At 38.9% G+C, this 23,145-nt stretch overlaps 1 protein-coding gene across 2 annotated transcripts in view; it reads right to left on the bottom strand.

Moving 5' to 3' along the window:
* Positions 1 to 137: 137 nt before the first annotated feature.
* The window catches only part of LOC126979768 (neuropeptide F receptor), a 136,291-nt gene continuing 113,283 nt past the window's right edge, over positions 138 to 23,145 (bottom strand). For both annotated transcript variants that reach the window (XM_050829291.1, XM_050829290.1), the window contains exons 3-4: positions 10,172 to 10,405; positions 138 to 1,083 (exon numbers count right to left, since the gene is read on the bottom strand). In XM_050829291.1, the coding sequence (XP_050685248.1) occupies positions 400 to 1,083; positions 10,172 to 10,405 (918 nt within the window). In that variant the 3' untranslated portion in view covers positions 138 to 399. The remainder of the gene's footprint in view (positions 1,084 to 10,171; positions 10,406 to 23,145) is intronic.

Raw genomic sequence — 23,145 nt, 5'->3', positions numbered from 1 at the left:
GGTTAGATGAGGGCAGCGCAGGACCGATCGTCGTGAAGATCTTTGAGGGGAGGCCTTTGTCAAGCGGTGGACATCGTCCGGCTGAAATCATTTTGACGAGAAGTTTGTTATAACGGATGTAAAGATAAAAACAAAAATGAATCAAATATGTTTTATTAGTTAAACTAAACAATATTCAAAGTCACATCACATGGCAATTCACGTTTTGGGCTCATAAAAACGTAAATCGCCACTCACCTTAAAACTAATCAAATATTTACAATTTCTATTACATAAGATCTAAGAACAATAATAACGGCTACACTTTTTACACTATACAACAAAAGTCACTTAAATTGACTGAGTTCAAATGCTTTGGATCTCAAAAGTCGTTTGCCGCTATTTAAAGCAAGTCTTTAGTCAGAAAACTTGCGAACATTGAGACGTTTTAGTGTTTGCTGTCACAGTTTGCTCCAAATGGGCTAAGGCTGTCAATTCTGTGTCTACTTTTCTACTTTTTGCCCTCATGTTTGTATTCTTCTGTCCTTTCTTTCGACCGCAACATAATATCTCTTCAAATTCCTTTCTGAAGTTGTCATTCAACCATCCGTATAGTAAAGGATTCGATACGGCACTAGACATACCAAACATGTGGCAAATAGCGTACGTTATTGTCATAGATTTCTCATCTAGAATAGGATCTGTGCTAAAATCAGCAACCAAATTGAACACGTTTAAAGGCAACCAACTAATTACGTATGTTACTGCAATCGCAATCAGAATTGCTGGTGTTTTTCTTGTTGTTCTTCTTCTTCCCCGTAGTCGTTTGTGTATTTGTAGGTGTGCCATTACGACAACTAGTACTGGAACAAGATATTGGAAAATAAGGCTAAATAGGGAGTATATCGCGCGCCCATTTGTAATAGGCCAGTCTTCAATGCAGAAACTCAATATGTCCATGCCTAAAAGGCCAACTTTATGGGTCTTGAGACTCCGGAAGATGTAGAGGGGTGATGCGAGAGTAAAAGCAGTGACCCAGATGAAGAACATGGTGATGAGAGCACCCATCGTTTGCAGCCCTGGCCTTGTTGGGTACACGATGAGCTGTAAACAAAAAAAAATATTAAGAAAGGTTTCAAAGAATTTAAAGAATGTGTAGAAATTTATTTATAGGAATGTGCAAATGCTGACTAAATGTTTTTTTTTACAGTTTGTGAATTTTTTATACTTGAACTTAGATTAAGGATTATCAACTAGATACCGCAGGCATAGTCACAACATGTGACATCTAAAACTACGCCCAAGTGGGCGTACTCGAGCTAGTCTCGAACAGTGTGTGACGTTGACGTGCCACATGTTCTGTTAAACTTTGCTAATAATAGAAACTAAAATTCCGGGTTGCGTAGTAAAACTTGTAAAAATAATACTACAAGAAATAAGAAAGACACTGGGATCACATATCATCATTATTTTGTATTTTATTAATTTCAATGTAAATAACACGACGCGTATGTTACAAAATTTGAAAGACGCCAATGAGTGTCAAGATGCCACCGCACACAAGCATCCAATAGTTGTCGTAAAAAAAAGTAATTGTTCTTAGGTAGTGCGGTATCTAGTTGAACGCAGCGAAGTTTTTTTTATGATAATACGGGATGAGACGAGCAGGACGTTCAGCTGATTGATACGCCCTGCCCATTACAATGCAGCGCCGCTCAGGATTCTTGAGAAGCCCAAAAATTCTGAGCGGCACTCCGCACTACAATTGAGCTCGTCACCTTGGGTGACTGGTTACACGTTATACAAAATAACAATACAATTACTTGCAAGAACAGAATAAACATTCGTCCAACTTTTTTAGCTACCGGCAAACATGCTTCTAGTGAATATTACGTAATGAGGTTTGTTTGACGACGTTTAGAGCTCAATATAACTTCGGTGTCTTTACAGAGTTTATTAGAAATGTTTATTTTACAGAGCCTAGTAGGGGACACTATAAGCTTGTAGTTATTTCTAGTGTTTAAATTATATTTGTCGTTTATTCAACTGTATAAATTATAATGTTTATATACCTGCAAGAGATTGCTATAAATATATTGACCATAATATGAATTTCTTTAAATTCCTCATAAGACACTCTTGTTTAGGACCTATTTAGCACTGGAGTCGATACAGCATTAATCCGACATCTGTTTATTATATCTCCAGACTGATTATGGAACCTTTGCCGAAAACTTCCTTCCATATTTGCCTTGATTAGATTTCTGCAGTCAATTTACTTTTACCCATCTCTACATGACATGTTCTTATCAATAACTTTAACTATCTGAAGTAGAGTAAAACTACCAGGCATCTATAAGCATATAAGCATATAAGAATGTTTTCTTTAATATTATATATATTGTATTGGAAACTAAGGCTTTCAACTATCATCTTGTCAGCTATTTACTATAGCTACGATAGTATGTTGAGATTTAACATGTTATGACTATCACAATGGATTTAGACAAATATTAGTTTTTTTTCTGGACAAAACACAAAATCACAAACACCTTACAACATTTATATTATTTATAACTTGAAAACCGCACTGTGGAGGAATGCCACACATCCAGATGGTGGGGATGATATCTTATTTGTAGCGCGTAGTGCGAAGGGGGAATTCGGTGGCAGGAATCGGGTATAAATATTATATTTTTTATTAAAAAGAGCGCAAAAAGAAATGCTGGGTTAGTTTCTTACGGCAACTCTTCTCTCACAGAGTGCCATTTGTATCCGAAGCAGTAAAAATATTAGAAATTACATCAAAAAGAATTTTAAAGGAATCAATTTTGAGAAAATAAATGCTTTTTAATAAGTAATTTATTTAAAAACTAACCTTGTGCATACAAGTACCACATTAAGGCAATTAATTTATTACTACACAAACTGTTCTAATAATTATTTTCATATAATTATGCTTTAGAAAATCTAATGACCGCGTACCTCCGTACCGCGACCTGTGTACTTTTACTAATCTTTCTATGCAATAAATTGATATATTTGTTTTCAATAGACTCGTGTATCAAAGTGAACGAACGTATACAAAATAATTTAGGCATATTTTATCAGAGTTGCGCCACTAAATGTCAAATACCTTTTATATTACGTATTTTATGTTTTACAACTGATTTGTTATCAGCTTTATTGAGTAGCGATATCAATTCTCTAGTGTATGGCTGTTTTATTCATTTGAGCCACATTTGATGTACTGATAAATTTGAATCGATACATACTAATCCTTTCCATTTTTACAACTGGAATTAATCCTATTGGCCAGATAAATTTCGTCTTACTATACGTATGCACTTCACAGAAAAACTAAAAAGCAAAATTTCCTCGTAGTCCAGTCATTTAAGGCATTTGAAAACTGAATCTGTGGAAAAATTCCTAGTGAGCTGGATTTCTCAGCGCTCTACTCGGAAAACGGTTGAATTTACGGAAAAATGCAAGAGACATTTATTGTATTATGTATTTTACTAGGAACAATTTTTATACTGACTGCCATTAACCTCCGAGCGATATTTGCGAAATCTTTTGTGGCCTTTGACTTTTATAACTCATTTGGCTGGCATGCTATAGGTGTAAATTTTTCACATCTTTATTACAACATTTATATATAATATCCGGACGACCGAGCCTTGCTCGGATTTTTAAGAATGTACAAAACTTGAACAAAAAAAAATCTAATAGGACATCTGGATTCGAACCGGGGTCTTCTGCTTTCCGGATCACCCAATGTCCCATCTGAGCTATAATAGTCTTGTATATAGTGGCGAAATTTACCTTTGTATTCTAATGTTATTGTAGCTGTTTCTCATTCAAACATGGATAAAACAATTTTTTTTAAATTGAAACCTAGCTAGATCGATTTATCACCCCCGAAATCCCCTGCATACTTAATTGGGTTTTTCAAAAATCCTGATCATCACTGCATTGTCATTACACTATCCTAAGTGCTTTGGCATGCAGATGGGACTCCCCACTGCTGAAGTTTTGGATAGGTTTGCATGCGCCTCTAGCAAGGCGCAACCTTTTGTGAAAATAACTTACCTTACTAACATAATTTTTAAGATAAATTGTAACTAACATACAATACTAACTAATACTTATGGATGTATAGTGTCCGAAATAAATGATTATTATTATTGTAATGGGTAGGGCGTATCAATTACCATCAGAACAACGTCCTGCTCGTCTCGTCCCTTATTTTCATAAAAAACATACTGAAACTGAGAAAAAGAAACGCAGACATTCGCATGAAGACTAAACTATAACGCTAATCTTTTTTAGTATGAAACATAAGTGGAACTGGGCAGAGCACTTGTTAAGATAATCTGTCTTGTCAGATTGTCGTGATAAGAGATGGACCAACCTAACAACTAAATAGCATGGCCCAAAAGGCCTATTTCAACCCCTCCATTAATTTTTTTGCAATAAAAGGTAGCCTATGTGCTTTTTAATACGCTTTTATTAGCTTCATGCGTATGTTTGTATGTAACGGAATCTTTGAACATGATTTTGACCCCCTTCAAAACGTTGGATAACTCGAAATTTGCCATACTTATGAAGCTAAAAAAACTAAAAATAAAACGCTTTTATAGAAAATCCCACAAAAAAATTAAAACAATCTCAAAAATTATATTAAAAATAGTGTAAGAAAAAATGATTTTACCGAAAAAAAAGCGTGGGGTGCTTTTCAGGATATTATGAAATTAACCCTTCTACTCATATCTGTTCATAAAATATTTATAACTACTGATACCATGCACCCCGCGGTTTTTTTTACAATAAAATAATTTTTTCTTACACTATTTTAATTCAAATTTATTAAGATTTATTTTCTATTTTTTAGTGGGATTTTCTATAAAAGCGTTTTTATTTAGTTTTCTTTTACTATTATTTATTCAAGCTCTAGTCTATCTCCGTCCTAAATTTTATCAAAATCGGTTCAATTGTTTAGGCGTGAAAGCGTAACAAACAAACTCAAACTAAAATTCACATTTATAAGATACGCTTTTACAACACTATCCCACAAAATATTCAAATATATAGTTGTCTTGTACCCATAGTACAGGCTATGCCTAGTTTGGGGCAAGATAAGTTGTGTAAAAGTGTGTCAATATTATTATTATTACTAGCTGACCCGGCAAACGCTGTTTTGCCATATAAATTATTTTTAGAGTTAGACCGTTTCTTGGACGTGCAACATTGCTTTATTTTTCTAAAGTAAAACAATTATTCTAAAATAAACGTAGCTTACGTTACTTCTTATTACATCAGCTACCTGCCAATAAAAGTCCCGTCAAAATCGGTCCAGCCATTACAGAGATTAGCCGCAACAAACAGACAGACAGACAAAAATTGTAAAAAAAAATATTTTGGTGAATGTACCGTACCGTACCACTTACATGTAGTAAAAAACGGTTATTTCAATATTACAAACAGATACTCCAATTTTATTTATATGTATAGATGTATAGATTACGAAATTCAAAAGAATTGTTAATGATACTACAGATTAGGAAAGGAGCGACCGCCGTCAGGCTATTTAAATTGATTCGGTTTCAAGAAGTACAACTATTAGATAGAGTCTAGCTTTAATCTTGATTCCAATAAGTACTAACCCCTGAATCTTAGTGAAGCAAATATCCCAGGTCTTACGCTTGCAAACTGGAATTTATATCTAGAGATTTGTTTCAATACCAAACTTTATTAACTTTCACCGAGGATTTTGCAAATTAAATTGTGAGAAACGTTGCTGGGAGCGTCATGTTATTGTTTATTTATATCTTTGTTGGTTTATGTGACAGATTAACGGCCGTTCCCAATATACTATCTAAAGATAGAGATAAATTACTACCTTCTTCTTTCAGTAATTAGCAGAATCTGAAGCTGCCCCAATATACCCGATAAGTCATTTGAACTTCTATCGCTGGTAAGCTATACGTCGTAGTCTATAGTCATCGCATTGACAGACAGCGTGTACGGATAAGTTGAGTTACCTTCGATACCTTTATAGGGACAGAAAAGTCAACGATAGTTACGATTTTTATCTCAAGTAAGAGATAGACTGAATATTGGGAACGGCCGTTAACCCATTGTTAGTTAAAAATGCATTTTTCAAGGTCAGAACAAGTTTTTACTGGATTTTACATCTATAAATGTACATACACTTGAGTGATATGGTTAAAATTTCCAAAAACAATTTAAAAATCATGAGAGGTGGCTTGTCGTCGGATAAATCGACTAGTATTATATTATTATACAAATGATTTAAGTTTTATTAGCTAAGTAGTAATTGACGCACTTCACACATCGGTACAGGCATATTAAGCGTAGCCTGTACTGTGGATGGTAGATGATAATACATAAATAGATAATAATTATGTAAAGATGTATGACTCGAAATAAAAAATTGTTATTCATCATACCAACGTTTACCCTTGTTCAGCTAACTAATCCTAACTTAGTAGTTAGGGTTATTAACCGCAGGGCTACAAGAGTTGTCATAATATATATATATATCGCAGGGCAATGATAATAACAGAGATTTGGTCAAATCACGGAGTATGTTTAAAGTACAACACGATTTTATCATTTCTCGAAACAAATCTAGTGATTTGACCAAAACCGTGTTGTTAATTTAACATCCTCCGAGATTTGACCAAATCACTGTTTTTATCATATCCCTGCGACATATATATATACATGCTCAGTGAAAATATCGCACCATTTCCAATATATTATGGTATCATTAAGAAAGTAATTTATGTTATAGTAATATACCACTTATACGTCTATTAAAAAATTCTTCAAAATTTCGTAACATTTGTCTTATTATGTTCATGGTTTATGTTCGCACAAGAAAAAACTTACTAACCGACTTAACCCAGTATTAGGCAAGTTTAGATAACAGTTAAAATGTTTATTTCTTTGAATTTTTTTCTAAATGATTCTTTAGGATTTAGGTATTAAAAAGGGCGAATAACCCTCTTCTGCAGAAGGTGATATTAATATTGTCTGCATTATCCCATAACAGTGTACCATAGGATATAATTTTATGAAAATAACTAAAGTTAACTGGTCGCATAATAATTTTAGTCGTGAAGACTAAATCATAATAATAAATATAACTGTTAATAATTAAAAATAACTGTTATATAGTTCATTCGTTACTTATTCCGTTGAAATCCCTTCATAAAGTCTAAACGTTCGAAATATAACTAACGTAATCATTCATAAAAACGTAATCATGTTAGTAGTAACGACTAAAGCATAATAATTAGTATAACTATCAATAATTGAAAATAACTGTTATATAGTTCGTTCGTTAGTTATGCCGTTGAAATCCCTTCATAAAGTCTAAACGTAGTAAACGTTCTAAATATAACTAACGTGATCACTCATAAAAAGTGATCATTTTAATAGTAACGACTAAATTGAATAATAAATATAGCTGTTATATAGTTCGTTCGTTAGTTATTTCGTTGAAATCCCTTCATAAAGTCTAAACGTAGTAAGCCTTCGAAATATAACTTACAAGAAATTTACTTTGCTATGTAGTAAATTGAAACTTGTGGTATATTTCAATTATCTGCAACTGGCAGAGATTCAAATAAACATTTTGACACGCATCCTGCGTCATAAATGACAAGGGTCAAAGCCTGCGTGTGTTTTCAGATAAAACATTACAATTGTTATCTAAATTATACGGGACACGTTTTCCTCGATTAGGCAACATTTTGATAATGTGGTATATTTTTGAAATAAATAAAAGTGACATAATATATTTATAATAAATTTTAAATGTAAAAATGTCACCGTTAATCACTTCATATTATAATCAAAGTCCTCCTCGAGTCTGTCTGTCTGTCTGTTCACGATAAACTCAAAAACAACAATAGTTTAATACAATATTCATTTAGTGCACTATCGTACACAAAAATGACATGAAATTTTAAAAATAAATTTAACACTTTAGAATTATACAGTTATTCTACATTTAAGAGTTTATCTCTTCAGAAAAATCAACTTCCAACGACTGTCTTAGAAATTTTCGATCAGGCCACGTGTCCTGACGCGAGTGTAACATTTTATACTCATCCCAAGAAAAGTGCTCAACACCGCTTAGCAAGTTTTCACTTCAATTGAATTCATTACTGAAAATCGCATCTAAATCAGTTCAGTTTCAGCAGAAACACAAGGTCAAACACAAATAGTCCAAGAGTCACTAATATATTATGCGTTATTATATTGAGTGAAGAAAATTTCATCAGAGTCTAAGTTTTATTAAATTGTGTATAGGTAATACATCTGATCAAACAAATTTCAGATATAAATAGATTAAACGACTGATTAAGAGCAATTTATTGGTGAGAAGTTTATTTGAATTCGAACAATTTACTCGGAAACTCAACCGACGTCATTTTGAAATCGTTAGCAGTTATCGAGGCAAGGTGCCGTTAACGTAAGCAATGCAATTGCTAAGGAAACATCTGAATAAGATATATATAACTGTATTGGCTTTGGTTTGTTCGTAAAACACTTAAGGCCTAAACACATGGTCGGATTTGGTACGGCCGGACCATTAGGCCCGGTATCCACAAAAGCGAAGAGGAGATGGAGATGTATTTTTTTATGACAGTAAGGTTCGAAACGAGCAGGACGTTCAAATGACGGTAATTGATACGCCCTGCTCATTACAACGCAGTGCTCCTCAGGATTCTTGAAAAAACCCAAAAACTCTGAGTGGCAATACTTTTGGGCTCGTCACCTTGAGACAATGTAAGATGTTGAGTCGCATTTGCCCAGTAATTTCACTAGCTACGGCGCCTTTAACACCGAAACACAATAATGATTGCACATTATTGCTTCACGGCAGAAATAGGCGCCGTTTTGGTACCCATAATCTAGCCGGCATCCTGTGCAAGAGAGCCTCCCACTTGTGATTTTAGTGTATTTTGATAACCAATCAGATTTCGTTATTTACACATCTCTTCTCCGCTTAGCTGCGGTGGAAATGGATCAAGTGGAGAGGAGAGAAGGTGTCTCATTTACCTATAGAATTTGTGCCGCGTCCAGCGATTAAGCGGCGCGACAGAGACGAAAATGCGTGTAGGCTGGCGTGATGAAGTCTTCCTTTCTTAGACATCACCAGACTAGCGAAACTCTCTAAGAAAAATGCGATTCACTCGATTGTATGAAACGTGCAGTCATTGATAGATTAACAGATGACGACTATAATCTTGTAAAAAACTGAGATAGCCGAAGTCCACTACATTTTAAGCAACTGTTCGCTTGCAAACTTACCCGGATAATACTTCGTCGCCAATCGCCATACTGTAATAACTACTATTTCAAACTTATGTTAAATCACTGCACGTTTCATACTAAACTAAATTTAAATTTTTACTTCAGTCCCACCTCTTATGACGTAGTTCTTATATCCTCTTTGGTCATCACTTGACTGATTAAGAGGTATCACAGCTCACATCTCCTCTCCGCTCTGGTGGTAATTTCGCGGCTTATTCTCTCTCCTCTTCTCTTCGCTTTGGTAGATACCAGACCTAAGACGGTCCGGTGAGCGCCTCTCACCAAATTGGTCCGGACGGTAATAATAATAATTTAGTGCGATGAACAATGCGACATACCAAAGAATATAGTCCCCTACCCGACAGTCCGATGGTTCCGCCATACTAAATCCGATTATGTGTTTAGACTATCTATATTAACAGTTTCAGCATTTGAATTTATATTTAATATAATGTATGTAAAGTGATTCACCAAAATTACCCAAACGTTTTGACTTTGTCTAAGATAAAAACGAAATAAAAGTGAAGATAAATCATTTAAAAAACTTAAATGAGTAACGAGAGTAGTAGAAATATCAATTCGGATACAGTGTAAATAAGCACAGGTAAAAAAGGTTTAAACTAATAACCTAAAATTCCACGGAACCTCAAGTATGTCTGTTTATTGTTTCGCCATTAATAATGTTCATTTTAAATATCATCTGTTTTCCTACACACGCGAACGCGTTTATACAAAGGCGAAGATGAACAGGGCCGATGTGGTAATAGCTATTGGACCGCCAAACGTGCCTCTAAGCACCACTCAACTCCACCACCACTCCATTGGTAAGCAAACCAACCTGATATCTATCCAAAGCAATAGCTGTGATTGAAATTGTTGACACGAATATAGATATAGCCTGGATGGCACCACAAGACTTGCAGAGGCTCGGCCAGTCCGGCAACGGCCAATGTTTCGTCAGGAGCTCCATGAGGGTCAAGGGTGTACCAATACAGCAGACAAGAGCATCAGAAACAGCAAGGTTGACGATGAACATGTTGCGGGCTGTCCTCATAACGGGTTTCCGAACAACCTGAAAAAAATAATATAGATTTAATTTATATAGAGTTTATGCAAAAAGTTTGCTATAAGATTTATAGTTAGTTGTCAAAGTCAAATAAACTTTATTCAATTAGGCTTAAACTAAGCGCTTTTGAATCATAATTATAAATATTCCTTTTAAATTACTTACTGAATATTACTATATTTATTTAATCAAAACAAATCTTATAACTATATTTACAATACTACGACTACATAAAATTAAAACTATCATTACGTGGAAGCGTACCAAGAATACTGGCAGCATTACCGCGTTGGATAGCAAGGCTGATCCGTTGACCGAAATAGCTGCCAGCGCTTGGGTTTCCAGTAGCCTTATTGAGGCGCGAAGATAGTATTTTGAAAATTCTCCGCGCCTCTGGGCCCCACGGGCCAAGTGTCACAAAGATGTATGACTCACCAAACGGCACAAAGATGTATGACTCACTGAGACCAACATATTTGCGACGCTTGCTGTCTTCGGCAGTCGAAGCAGCAGCCCCAGCACCAACTGACGTACCTTGGACATGAGAAGGAGCCAGAGTGTCGACGCAAGTAGCGTCCCACACCAGCGCCCTTCCCCGAATTGCTGAATCTACCATATGTTCGCAAAAAGTAGAGCTCGTGAGAAGAACTTATAAGACGAGCCATATAGCCGAATGGTTATTGACCCTACGTACTAAGTTAGAGGTCCCAGGTTCGAATCCCGGTAGGTGCAATCATTTATGTGATGAATATGGATGTTCGTTTCCGAGCCATGGATATATATTGTATTAAACATATCATTGTCTTGTACCCATTGTTACAGTTTGTTGTCTAGTTTGGGGCAAGATATCTTGTGTAAATGTGTGTCAATATTATAATATATATTATAAAACTCAACGGCTACTCTTTTCAATCAAATAGAGTATTATACAATGGCTGTAATATACATAACAAATTAGTTTGTAAAGTGCTGCATCTAATATTTGAATTGTGTTAGTTAAAAGCGTTGTAAATATTCATAATAAGTCATAAAGAATAAACTGTTCAAATATAAATTATCCTATATTGGATGCATTCACCTTATTATTTTCATAATTAGTAATCGCATCCAACATCATAATAAGCATTACTGTGTTTCGGTCTGAAGGGCGCTGTAAAATTACTGGGCAAATGAGACTTAACATCTTATGTGTCAAGGTGACGAGCGCAGTTGTACTGACATTCAGAATTTTTGGGGTTTTTCAAGAATACTGAGCGGTAATTAACTGCATTGTAATGTGCTGGGCGTATCAATTACCATTAGCTGTACGTCCTGCTGATCTTGTACCTTATTTTCATTAAATAAAGACCTATACGATTCCTTAATAACTAACACAGATATATCTATTTAGGTGACACCCCAATTATAGGTGCAAATCAAGATCAAGTACGGAAGTAACGGACATAAACAGAGTGTTTTAGCAAATTAATATTAATACATTTTTAGATAAGAAAAAAATATTGAGAGAGACAATAGAAAAATTTAAAGATTTAAATCACTTAAAACTATGAGAAACAAATTATATTGGACATAGGAAAAAAAGAGAATAGTAAAAATAATAATAAAAAAATGTGTGTCTGCACGACGCACGACTGGAGTTTACTCCTCAAGAAAAGGTACTAAACAAAATCAAGTCCAATGGAGTCTTTTACAAACAGACATACATCAGAAGCTAATAAAAGCGTATTAATTAAAAAAAACAAATAAATCCTTAACGCTCAAAATACGTCAGGAAATGCCTAAACACAACTCTGACAGTTTTAGATATATACTAGCTGACCCAGCAAACGTTGTATTGCCGATATTAAAATCGCGGTACAAAAGTAATTGTTGATCGTAGATGGGTGAAAATTTTAAGTTGTATGTTTTTTTAATGCTGATTCATAATCAAACAAATTTAAAAAAAATATCAAAGAAATTTAAAAAAAAAATTCGTGTGGACCATACTTAACATTTAGGGGGATGAAAAATAGACGTTGTCCGATTCTCAGCCCTACCCAATATGCACCCAAAATTTCATGAGAATCGGTCAAGCCGTTTCGGAGGAGTTCGGTCCCGCATACCGTGACACGATAATTTTATATATTAGATTATGTCGAAGTCAAGAATGTCGAGCCAAGAAGCGAGTACCGTATTTGTCATAGCTCGGGTGTGATGGGCATGCGATGTAGTTCGGACGAGAACGGGCACCGGCCACCGGGCGAGCGCCGATCAATTATTCAGGGAAGAACTGTAGAGCGAGGCGGTTGTGTCGTACGCGCATTCCGGGAACACCACGTACGTATTATGTAATCTATAGCTGTTATGCGACTGCTCCTGTGATGCATTCGTACGCGCATTTATAAAGTGAAAACTGCTTGAAGATCGCTGGGAAGTTTATTTTGATGATATTAAATCAGAGTCAGCCGTTTCGATCGTATAGATAACCGCAACAAGCGTTAAGGTTAGCATGAGACGACAAAGTTGGTGAGCGTTACATGAAACAACATGACACATCAGTTGCATTCAGCGTGGATATAAACACGGTAGTGGCGCGAATCGTGTTTATGAATAAACTATAATTAAGCCTACCTTAATATGACTGTTTAGTCTGATAGCATTAATTCTAAAATGATATGGATGACTTAGAAACTTACGTGTTTTTTAATATAAGATCTAGAGCTCATATAAGACTCACAGTATCAAAAATATCCTGTAAATGGCCGTAAAAGCATAAAGATTAGAAAGATGCCTTTAGATAGCATTAGCTTCCAAGTTTTTTGGAACTCTTAATTTTCTTTATATCCTGGTATGGTACAGACAAGTAGGTCTCAAAATTAAAGTGGACAAGACGAAGATCAAGCCCATGTCGCACCTACTCTCGTAACAGTTGGAAACTGAACTCTCGAAATTGTTGACGAGTACGTCTACCTTGGACAAATAATCCAGTGAGGCAGATGCAATTTCGGGAACGAGTTCACTCGTCGAATCCAACACGGATGGGCAGCGTTCGGGAAGCTCTGTAAAATCTACTCGTCCAAAATACCACAGTGTCTGAAAACGAAGGTTTTTAACCAATGTGTGTTGCCAGTGATGACATATGGAACGCAAACGTGGTCGCTAACTATGGGTCTTATAAGGAAACTCATTGACGCTCAGCGGGCAATGGAGAGGGATATGCTCGAGTTTCCCTGTGAGATGGAATCAGAAATGAGAAGATCCGTAGGAGAACCAAAGTTACCGACATAGCCCAGATGGTTGCGAAACTGAAGTGGCAGTGGGCAGGGCACATAGCTCAACGGACAGATGGCCACTGTGGCAGTAAGGTCCTCAAATGTCGACCACGTACCGGAAGACGCAGTGTTGGTAGGCTCCCCACAAGATGGACCAACGTCCATATGGTCAAGATATATGGACCGATCGTCATGGCGATCTTTGGCCTTTTTTGGGAGGCCTTTATCCAGCAGTGGACGTCTTCTGGCTGAACTGATGATGATGGTGTAGTAATAACTTTAGTTTGGCCATAGTCCAATTTTCATTTTAATATGTCTAATTTTTCAATAATAAGACAAACTAATTTATCATTAGATAATTCATTACTATTGAAATTATTTTATTAATTATACTCTATTTTTCTTACAATAAAAGGCAAACCACTGCTGTTTTCGAAAGGAATTGTTATATTATTATGAATCATAATATTTTTATAGAATAGTTTGCGTACTGCATACTGTGACACAGAAAAGCTTTTAGTTCGCGGAATGTACTCGAAACACTAATAAATCACTTGTTTTGAAAATATTCTACCGAACTTTATTTTCCGTGTTTTCTACGCGGGGTTTCTTTCATAAGAATTTATATTTTCTACTAGCTGACCCAGCAAACGTTGTATTGCCGATATTAAAATCGCGATACAAAAGTATCTGTTGATCGTAGATGGGTGGAAATTTAAAGTTGTATGTATTTTTTAATGCTGACTCATAATCAAAGAAATTAAAAAAAATTACAAAAAAATTAAAAAAAAAATTTCGTGTGGACCCCCTTAACATTTAGGGGGATGAAAAATAGATGTTGTCCGATTCTCAGACCTACCCAATATGCACTCAAAATTTCATGAGAATCGCTCAAGCCGTTTCGGAGGAGTTCAAAGTTTAACATCATGACACGAGAATTTTATATATATATTCATAAAAAGAGATATATAATTCATTATATTTCTTCAGGCTTTGTCTCGTGCACGCTTCGTGGTTTTTATTATCTGACTAACTAAATCAGGACAATTTATGATGCTGTGAATTAATTTGTACAAATATAGTGTTTTGAATCGTAATCAACGGCGACTGATTGTCATGTAATATATATATTACGCAGGTTGCCGGCTAGATGATGGGTACAACGGTGCACAACGGTGCCTATTTCTGCCGTGAAGCAATAATGTGTAAGCATTACTGTGTTTCGGTCTGAAGGGCGCCGTAGCTAGTGAAATAACTGGGCAAATGAGACTTGGGTCAGCTAGTATATAATTATATAAATAATCAAGAAAACGATTTCAATATTAAGTGTCGAATAATTAATCCTACTAGTATATATATTTTTATATAATATATATTTTATATATTTATATTTTATATATAATATTATAAATGTGAAAGTTTGTATGTCTGGATGTATGTTTGTACCTCTTTAACGCAAAATCTACTAAATGGATTTTGATGAAACTTTATCCAAAATATAAAAGAAGTGTGAAGTAAGTAGAAAAGAAATCTGCAATCTGCAAGCTGTTCATGTTTGCTCCGCAAAAATCACAGGAGTCAAAAATATACATTATAATGTTTATCTTAAATAATCCTACAAAGTGAACCATAAATACAAAAAAAATATATTTTTTCTTACGCACATTTGATAGTAATATTTTATCGCATCTGGTGTTTAAAGTAGATGATATTTGTCTTATACACTACATTATTTAGACAAATATTTAAAACGTTATGACGATGACGATAATATGTTGGGGTCTAATATTAATAAAATATAATAATAATGATTGTAGCACACGTGTTAGTGATAATTCCTCTAAGCTTTGCAAGTTGTATATGCAGGATGCAAACATAGTTAGTACAAAGTTAGGGGTTAAACAGGTCTTCCACCGAACATTCGGCTACAGCTTAACTCTCGATTGAACGACCGAGTTGTTAACGAACTCAAAACACATTCTGATTTTTTTAAGGAATTTATAAATTCTGGTAATATAAAGCAGTCACTTTAACAATCAATTTTAGTTTATCTTACAATCAAATCTTGTTTTTTTTAATTGAAACTTCTTTAGCGGCGTTGAGCTCTTTTGTTGGGATGGTAGGGATAAAATGTTAAACTCGCGTCAGGACACGTGGCCTGATCCGAAATTCGCAAGACAATCGTTGAGCTTGTGGATGTAAGATTTATACTTCTAATTATAGTTCGGCTATATCAACTTAAGGCCGTATTCAATAACCTATCTATCCTTAGTTTAACATACTAGAGGTAGACAAATCTATCCTTTTACGCTTACTTACATTTCAATAACCAATCGACATAAAGCATTGGACTATGACTATATTGGACATAACTATGGATAGATAAGATCTTGTCATTCAACGGTGATAGCAATGTATCCGTAACTAGAGATACGTTATTGAAAACGCCCGTTAATGATTAAACTGTCATTGGAGCAGTGGTTGAATTATTGTGATTGCGAAGCTGAAACACCGAGAAGTCGAGGGATCGAATCTCAGCCGTGACATATTTGTACACTTTACGTTGAAAGTTGTTTATATGATGCAAGTTGATTTGCCCAGTAATTTCACTAGCTACGGCGCCCTTCAGACCGAGACACGGTAATGTTTACACATTACTGCTTCACGGCAGAAATAGGCGCCGTTGTGGTACCCACAATCTAGCCGGCATCCTGTGCAAAGGAGTCTCCCACTGGTACAACGCCTTTGTCACGCTGCCCGTCGTTGCTCTGTTTAGCTATGGAGTTGACTTACTTTTTGCAACAATTGTTACACTGTGTCAACCACGTCATAGCTTTAAGAATGTGATTCTTTCTATCGAGCTTTTTTTCATTCTCGTCTCGGCCCCCGCGCCGAGCAGACTACTTCACGCGCCTGTGCTCACGCTCCGCTACGCCGCCACGCTACGCCCAGTGCTACGCTACGCAGCTCCGCTACGTGTGGTACGAGTACGTATACTACGCAAGTTCGACTGGTTACGTCGAATTCGTTCCGGCCCGCAGCTTGCTTACAGCAAATTTTGTTGTAGTAAGTGAGTTGCGTGCCATCGCGGTTGAGCTGAAGGATACCTAACGGTGACAACTAACTCGGCTAACGTTGACCCGGTGCGTTTCTCAGGCCTCCTGACCTGAGAGAAACCGGACGACCCGATCCCATTGCACTTGGGCTTTCCCAAGGGTGACGGTTCGCGGCTATAACCATTAGGGATAGCCGCGCCACCACTTCCAACCCCCGTTGCTCCCTGCCCTCGGCGGGGAGGCTTCTTCAACAGTATGGCTCCATCAACGGACCCTCGCAGCGCCCTCATAGTCCAGATTGCGACTTTGATCAAAGCCGCAAATATCAATATCGACCAGTCGCTGGTCGATAGCATCATCTCCACCGTGGTCAACACTCCAAGTCAGCCCCTTGCTGACTCTCCCGCGTCCCCCGATGAGCCCTCCGCTCACAAACCCGTGTCCGAGGACATGGAGTTCTCCGACTCCGCCTCCTGCGGCCGAAAGCGGCCAGTCCAGTCCTCCTCTGAGGACTCTGACAACGGAACCGTCACTGGCTCCGTTGTCAACACCTCCCGTTGTCCCTCTGGAGAACCTTTCAAACTGGTTCAATCCAGGAAGAAGCGCCAGTCCAAGCGCTCAGCCACCACGTCGGACAACGTACTCTCCGCGGTAACCCCTGTCCCTCTAATGTCTCTCGACATTAGCTTGCCCGAGGTCTCTGTCACCTCTTCCATGAAGCCAGCCACGCGCTGCACGCCTGTCCTCCCTGCTAATAAGCCCCCACCGCCTATCTTCATACGAGACAAGGCAAAGTGGACTTATGTTGCTCAGCTCTGCGCCGACAAAAAGGTGCAATACACCCGAGCCACAAACACGGGTGAAGCCATCCGCGTAGTCGTCCCGACTACGGAGGACTTCCGAGTCCTCACTCGCCTCCTCACTCATAAGAGTGTGGCTTATCACACCTATGCGCTCCCGGAAGAGCGCAAAGTGAAAGCCATCCTACGTGGCGTCCCATATGAACTCCCCAGTGAGATCATCCTAGAGGACCTGACCAAACAAGGGTTCAAGGCCGAGGCTGTACACAAAATGTACAGCCGATCCGGCAGGAAATACCCATTGGCTCTGGTCATCCTCACCAATGTCCCCGAGTCGAGGGAAATTTTCAAGAGAGAGCTCATCGTATGTGGGCTCTCAAACATTCGTGTTGAAGCTCCACACAGAAGGGGCTTCCCAGGGCAGTGCCATCGCTGCCAGCTTTATGGCCACGCAGCTGCAAACTGCTCAGCCCCGCCTAGGTGCGTCAAGTGCCTAGAGCCACACACAACAAAGGAGTGCAAACGCACCCGCGATGCGGAGACTCCTCCAGCTTGCGTCCTTTGTGGGCAGGAAGGACATCCCGCGAACTACCGCGGATGTCCCCGCGCCCCTCGTCCCTCAACATCGAAGCCTGCTAAGAAGCAGCCTTCAAAACCAGGGCCACCTCCGGCCACTGGCACGAACTTCCCTCAACTGAGGAAGAGGACAACCGGGCCTTTACTCTCCACTTCTTGGAGACAAGCAGCCCCGGTCTCCCAGACATCAAATGTCAATTCACGCCCTGTGCAAGTCACCCCGAGTGGCCGCAGATGGGCAACACCTACGCAACCAGACTCAGGAGTGCAAAACCCCCTGAGTTTCTTGAAGAATGGAGAATTCGATATTAAAGAATTCAACATTCTCGCCAACAAATTTAAATCAGCTAGGTCTCCCGCTGAGCGCCTTGTTGCAATGATAGAGCACCAAGACCTGGTGAACTCTTTGTACTAATGTCCCAATCGCGTAACGCTTCATCATCGAACATGGGGCGAGTGAAGCCTCAGGGCTTATCACTTGTCTCATTCAATACGCGCGGCCTGCGCACCAACCTCCCAGAGATTAAGGAATTTGTTCAAAATAAGGACATCGACCTATTGCTTATCCAAGAAACATTCCTTAAACCTGACGCTTCAAAGGGATTATCGATCCCTTCCTACTCTCTTGTACACAATGGCAGAGCCGACGACCGTCGTGGCGGAGGTACAGCCATTTACTACAAGAAATCCCTTCATTGCTCGCAAATCGCTACTCCAGTGCTTACCAACATGGAAGCAACCGTCTGTCAGTTGGGCATGTCAGGTCATCCGTCTCTGATCATAGCCTCAATCTACCTCCCTACTCTCAAGATCCCTCTCCAGAGCGACCTTGAGACTCTCCTCTCTCTAGGTGACTCAGTCATCTTGTTTGGGGACTTCAACTCCAAACACACAGACTGGAAGTGCCTATCCACAAACGGGAATGGCATCAAGCTCCGCCGTCTAGTTAGGTCTATGGATTTAGACGTCCTAAGTCCCATCTCTCCAACACACTACCCGGATAACGTAGCACACTCTCCCGATATTCTAGACATCGCCTTGGTCAAGGGTGTCGCTCTTAATTTAAGGGCGATTGAACCACTCGATGACCTGGGCTCCGACCATCGTCCAGTCTCCCTCAAGCTCGGGCCCCATGCCCCCACTCCTACCACCATACACCCTAAAACCCTCACCAACTGGGAGGGTTATAGGGAGTCTCTTGCATCAACTTTTGATGCCCACAATTCACCGTATGCAATCTCGTCCAACTATTTCGATAGTACGGATAAGATTGACATCACGGTAAAAGCACTTACTCAAACAGTGCAGTCCGCTCTCCATGACAACGAGCGGGTGGTTAAGGTTAACAGCCATAAGCTCCCGCTTGATGTCATGAACCTCATTAGAGCCAAGAATGCAGCTCTCAGAAGAGCCGCCAAGTACCCAACACCCAACTATACGGTCACGCGCTAACTTCCTCCAAAGCCAAGTTAGGTTACGTCTCTCCGAATTGAGGAATTCCAATTGGGATTCACTCATGGAGAACATATCCCCTTCACACCAGGCGTATTACAAAGTGGCGAAAGCCCTTCGTACTGACGCAATACTCCACACTCCGCCTTTGATACGCCCCGACGGCAGTACAGCTTTCGAGGACAGGGATAAAGCGGAGTGTTTTGCTGAAAGCATTGCTTCACAATGCTCACCCAGCACTTCTTCTTTCGAACCCCTCCACGTAGCGTCGGTGGAGAATGAGGTCAGCCGTCTGAACTCAATGCCCCTCACCGACGATCCCATTCCAACTTCTGTAGAGGAGGTTAAATCCATCATCCGTGGATTAAAACCTCGCAAAGCTCCAGGAGCCGACGGTATTTCCAACCTGGCGCTCAAACACTTCCCCGAGCAGGTGATCTTCTTTCTTGTCCTTCTCTTCAACGCCTGCCTCGACCACTGCTTCTTTCCAACCGCTTGGAAAGAGGCCATAGTTATAGGGATCCCTAAACCAGGAAAACCCCTCAATATCCCCTCCAACCATCGCCCCATCAGCCTCCTCAAGGCTATGGGGAAAGTCTTTGAACGGGTTATTCTGTTCCGTATGAGAAAGCATCTCTTTCCAACGGACGGCCCTCCCTTAATAATAAACCAACAATTCGGCTTTCGTGCTAAACACTCTTGTCCTCAGCAAGTCCACCGCATTGTAGAGTACATCTACAGCGGGTTCTATCCCAAACGTAAGAAGACAATCGCTGTCTTCTTCGACGTCGCCAAGGCTTTTGACAAAGTCTGGCACGAAGGCCTAATATATAAACTCCACGCTCTAGGCCTCCCATCCCGATTAGTCCGCATAGTAGCTTCTTATCTTCACAAACGTACCTTTCGTTTCAGACACGAAGGTGTCCTCTCCTCCCCTCGCCTGCTCACGGCTGGGGTACCACAGGGCTCAGTGCTCTCACCACTTCTATACATATCGTATACCAACGATATTCCCATACCTAGAAATGGAGTCCAACTCTCTCTTTTCGCTGACGATACCGCTCTCTACGTCCAGTCCCAACACATTTCTTCAGTCCTCTCCAGGCTCCAACTCTCAGTTAATGAGCTAGGTGACTGGTTTAGGAAATGGCGTATTGAGGTCAACCCGGATAAAAGCTCCGCAGTCCGTTTTGATTTTAAGCGCAGACGCTTCTGCCGGGATCGACCCATTCATCTATTAGGCTCCCCTATCCCCTTCAGGTCCACAACCAAGTACTTGGGTGTGACCCTCGACTCCCAACTCACCTTCAGGCCTCACGTCAAGAAGGTGACCGGAACCGCCCGCTTCTATCTGTACCGCCTAAATAGTATGTTAGGTAGGCACAGTAAAATGTCTTTTAGGAACAAGCGAACACTCTTCAAGGTTTGCATTCGACCGGTTTTGACTTACGCCGCTCCAGTTTTCGCTCATGCGAAACCCAATATTATAGACAAATTACAAACAGTTCAATCCATTTTCTGCCGTAAGGCTGTCAATGCCCACTGGTGTGTTAGAAACGCAGACCTTCACCGGGACTTAGAGCTCCCCACCATCCAACAACACCTTAAGTGCTTGTCTGAAACTTTCTTTAAGTCCTCAGACAATCACCCAAATCCCTTGATTAAGGAGGCAGCGGATTATACCGCCTCCCCTCCTTCACGTCATCAAGTCAGGAGGCCCAGACACGCCCTCTCCGATCCCCCTAACAAACTATCGTCTGACCTGGAACGCCTCTTGGCATCCGGGGACAATCAGACGCACTCACCTCTATTTTGTGTTCATCCTTCTGATGTGACTAGTCCCAATTAGATAGCACCCTCTGTGCAATATCCCAGCGGAAACTCCATAGGGAGTGCCGCTTGCGCCTCTCTCTCCCCATGAGAAGGTCGCCTTCGATGAAGGCTTAGAGGGCACCTGCCCAAAGCCAACTGCAGGTGGTGTTTAGTGGGTAGGCACCTAGGTTTCACGTGAGTCCCACATAACCAACGCAGACTTAGGCTGCGTTGGTATGCATGAGCATTCACCACCTCCCTCCCGTCGTTATCCCGGAGGGTAGCCCATTCCCTTGCTTGGGCGCAAAAAAAAAAAAAAAAAAAATCGAGCTTTGTACTTGCATTTCTTGTTCAATGCCACACGCTTTTAAGCATCTTATGCAAATGAGACCTTTGTGTGGCATTCTGAGAATTGGATTGGATTTGTGTCCATTTCCAGAAATTTCAATTTGTGAGCAGAAACATCAATCATATCCGAAAACATCCAAGTTTATCTCTATAGAATGAGCTCTCTACCAGTGAATATCATATAGAAATGAACATATTTCGGAGACAGACAGAATAGACAGACGCAAGTAATATAATATTATCCTGGTGTATAGGTGTATCATTACAAATAAACAAATATACCATAGATTAATCTTAAGGATTGGTCTCCGCTGCGTTCAAGCTAGATACCGCACTAGCTAAGAACAATAGCTTTTTTATTATGGCAACTATTAGATGCTTGTGTACGTGGCATCTTGACACCCAATGACATCTTTGAAATTTTGTTACATACGCTTCGTCTTATTTTATATTGAAATTAATAAAATACAAAATACTTACAGATGATATTATGTGATCTCAGTGTCTTTATTATTTCTTGTAGCTTTAGTTTTACAAAGTTTTTCTACGCCACCCGGCATTTTTAGTTTCAATTATTAGCAAAGTTTAACAGAACATGTGGTACGTCAACGTCACACACATTGTTCGAGACTGGTTGAACTACGCCCGCTTGGGCGTAGTATGTTGCCGCACTTTGCGAGTACGCCTGCGGTATGTAGTTGGAGGTTGGTTTAACTTTATACCAAGTTTATTTGTAAGGCTGTTATTTGTTATTTATATGTATACGATATTATAAAACTTAAGTTTAAACAAGATTAGATCTCCCAGATAAGATACCGGTACGTGTCTGTCATTTCAAGCTAAGACCTTTGTGTAACTTAAATGAGGTTCGGAGTTCATAAACTTAGTAACTAATCCGATGCAGCGAAATTTCTTCTTCATTACTAAATCAAATTTTCGGTTAATTGAATGAAGTCTGAAGATAGATTAACATCTTCAGACCTCATCTTGATATTGAAAATCAATTTATCAACATTGCATTATCTCTGACCTTATCATAAACATAACATTTTATTAAATATTACATTATATAATTTCGCAAAATAAATTTTTCTTCTGTTTTGTATTTTGAACCTACGAAATGTGGGAACAATTTTGTAATTTTATTTTTGAAAAAAAAGTCATTCACAGCACGAATCTATCATAAATCACGTTTTTTGTTTACAGATGTAAAAATTGGTATTTACAAACTCGTCACTATAAACTTAGAAATACTAGCGTATATACGACGTGGCAGCTCGATAATGCGTGACCAATTTTGATTAATTGTCAATTTGTGCGTTATTTAGTGGTTTATAATTCAAAATATTGAGAAGCTAAGTGGCTTACTGTTTACGAGTTGTCAATCAAAATCGGTTCAGTAGGTTCGCCTATCTTTATATCTTGCTTTATCTCCGTTAAAGATTTTCTTC

The sequence above is a fragment of the Leptidea sinapis genome, chromosome 4, assembly GCF_905404315.1.
Source record: "Leptidea sinapis chromosome 4, ilLepSina1.1, whole genome shotgun sequence".
Taxonomy (NCBI): domain Eukaryota; kingdom Metazoa; phylum Arthropoda; class Insecta; order Lepidoptera; family Pieridae; genus Leptidea; species Leptidea sinapis.
This window is presented reverse-complemented; position numbering and strand designations above follow the sequence as displayed.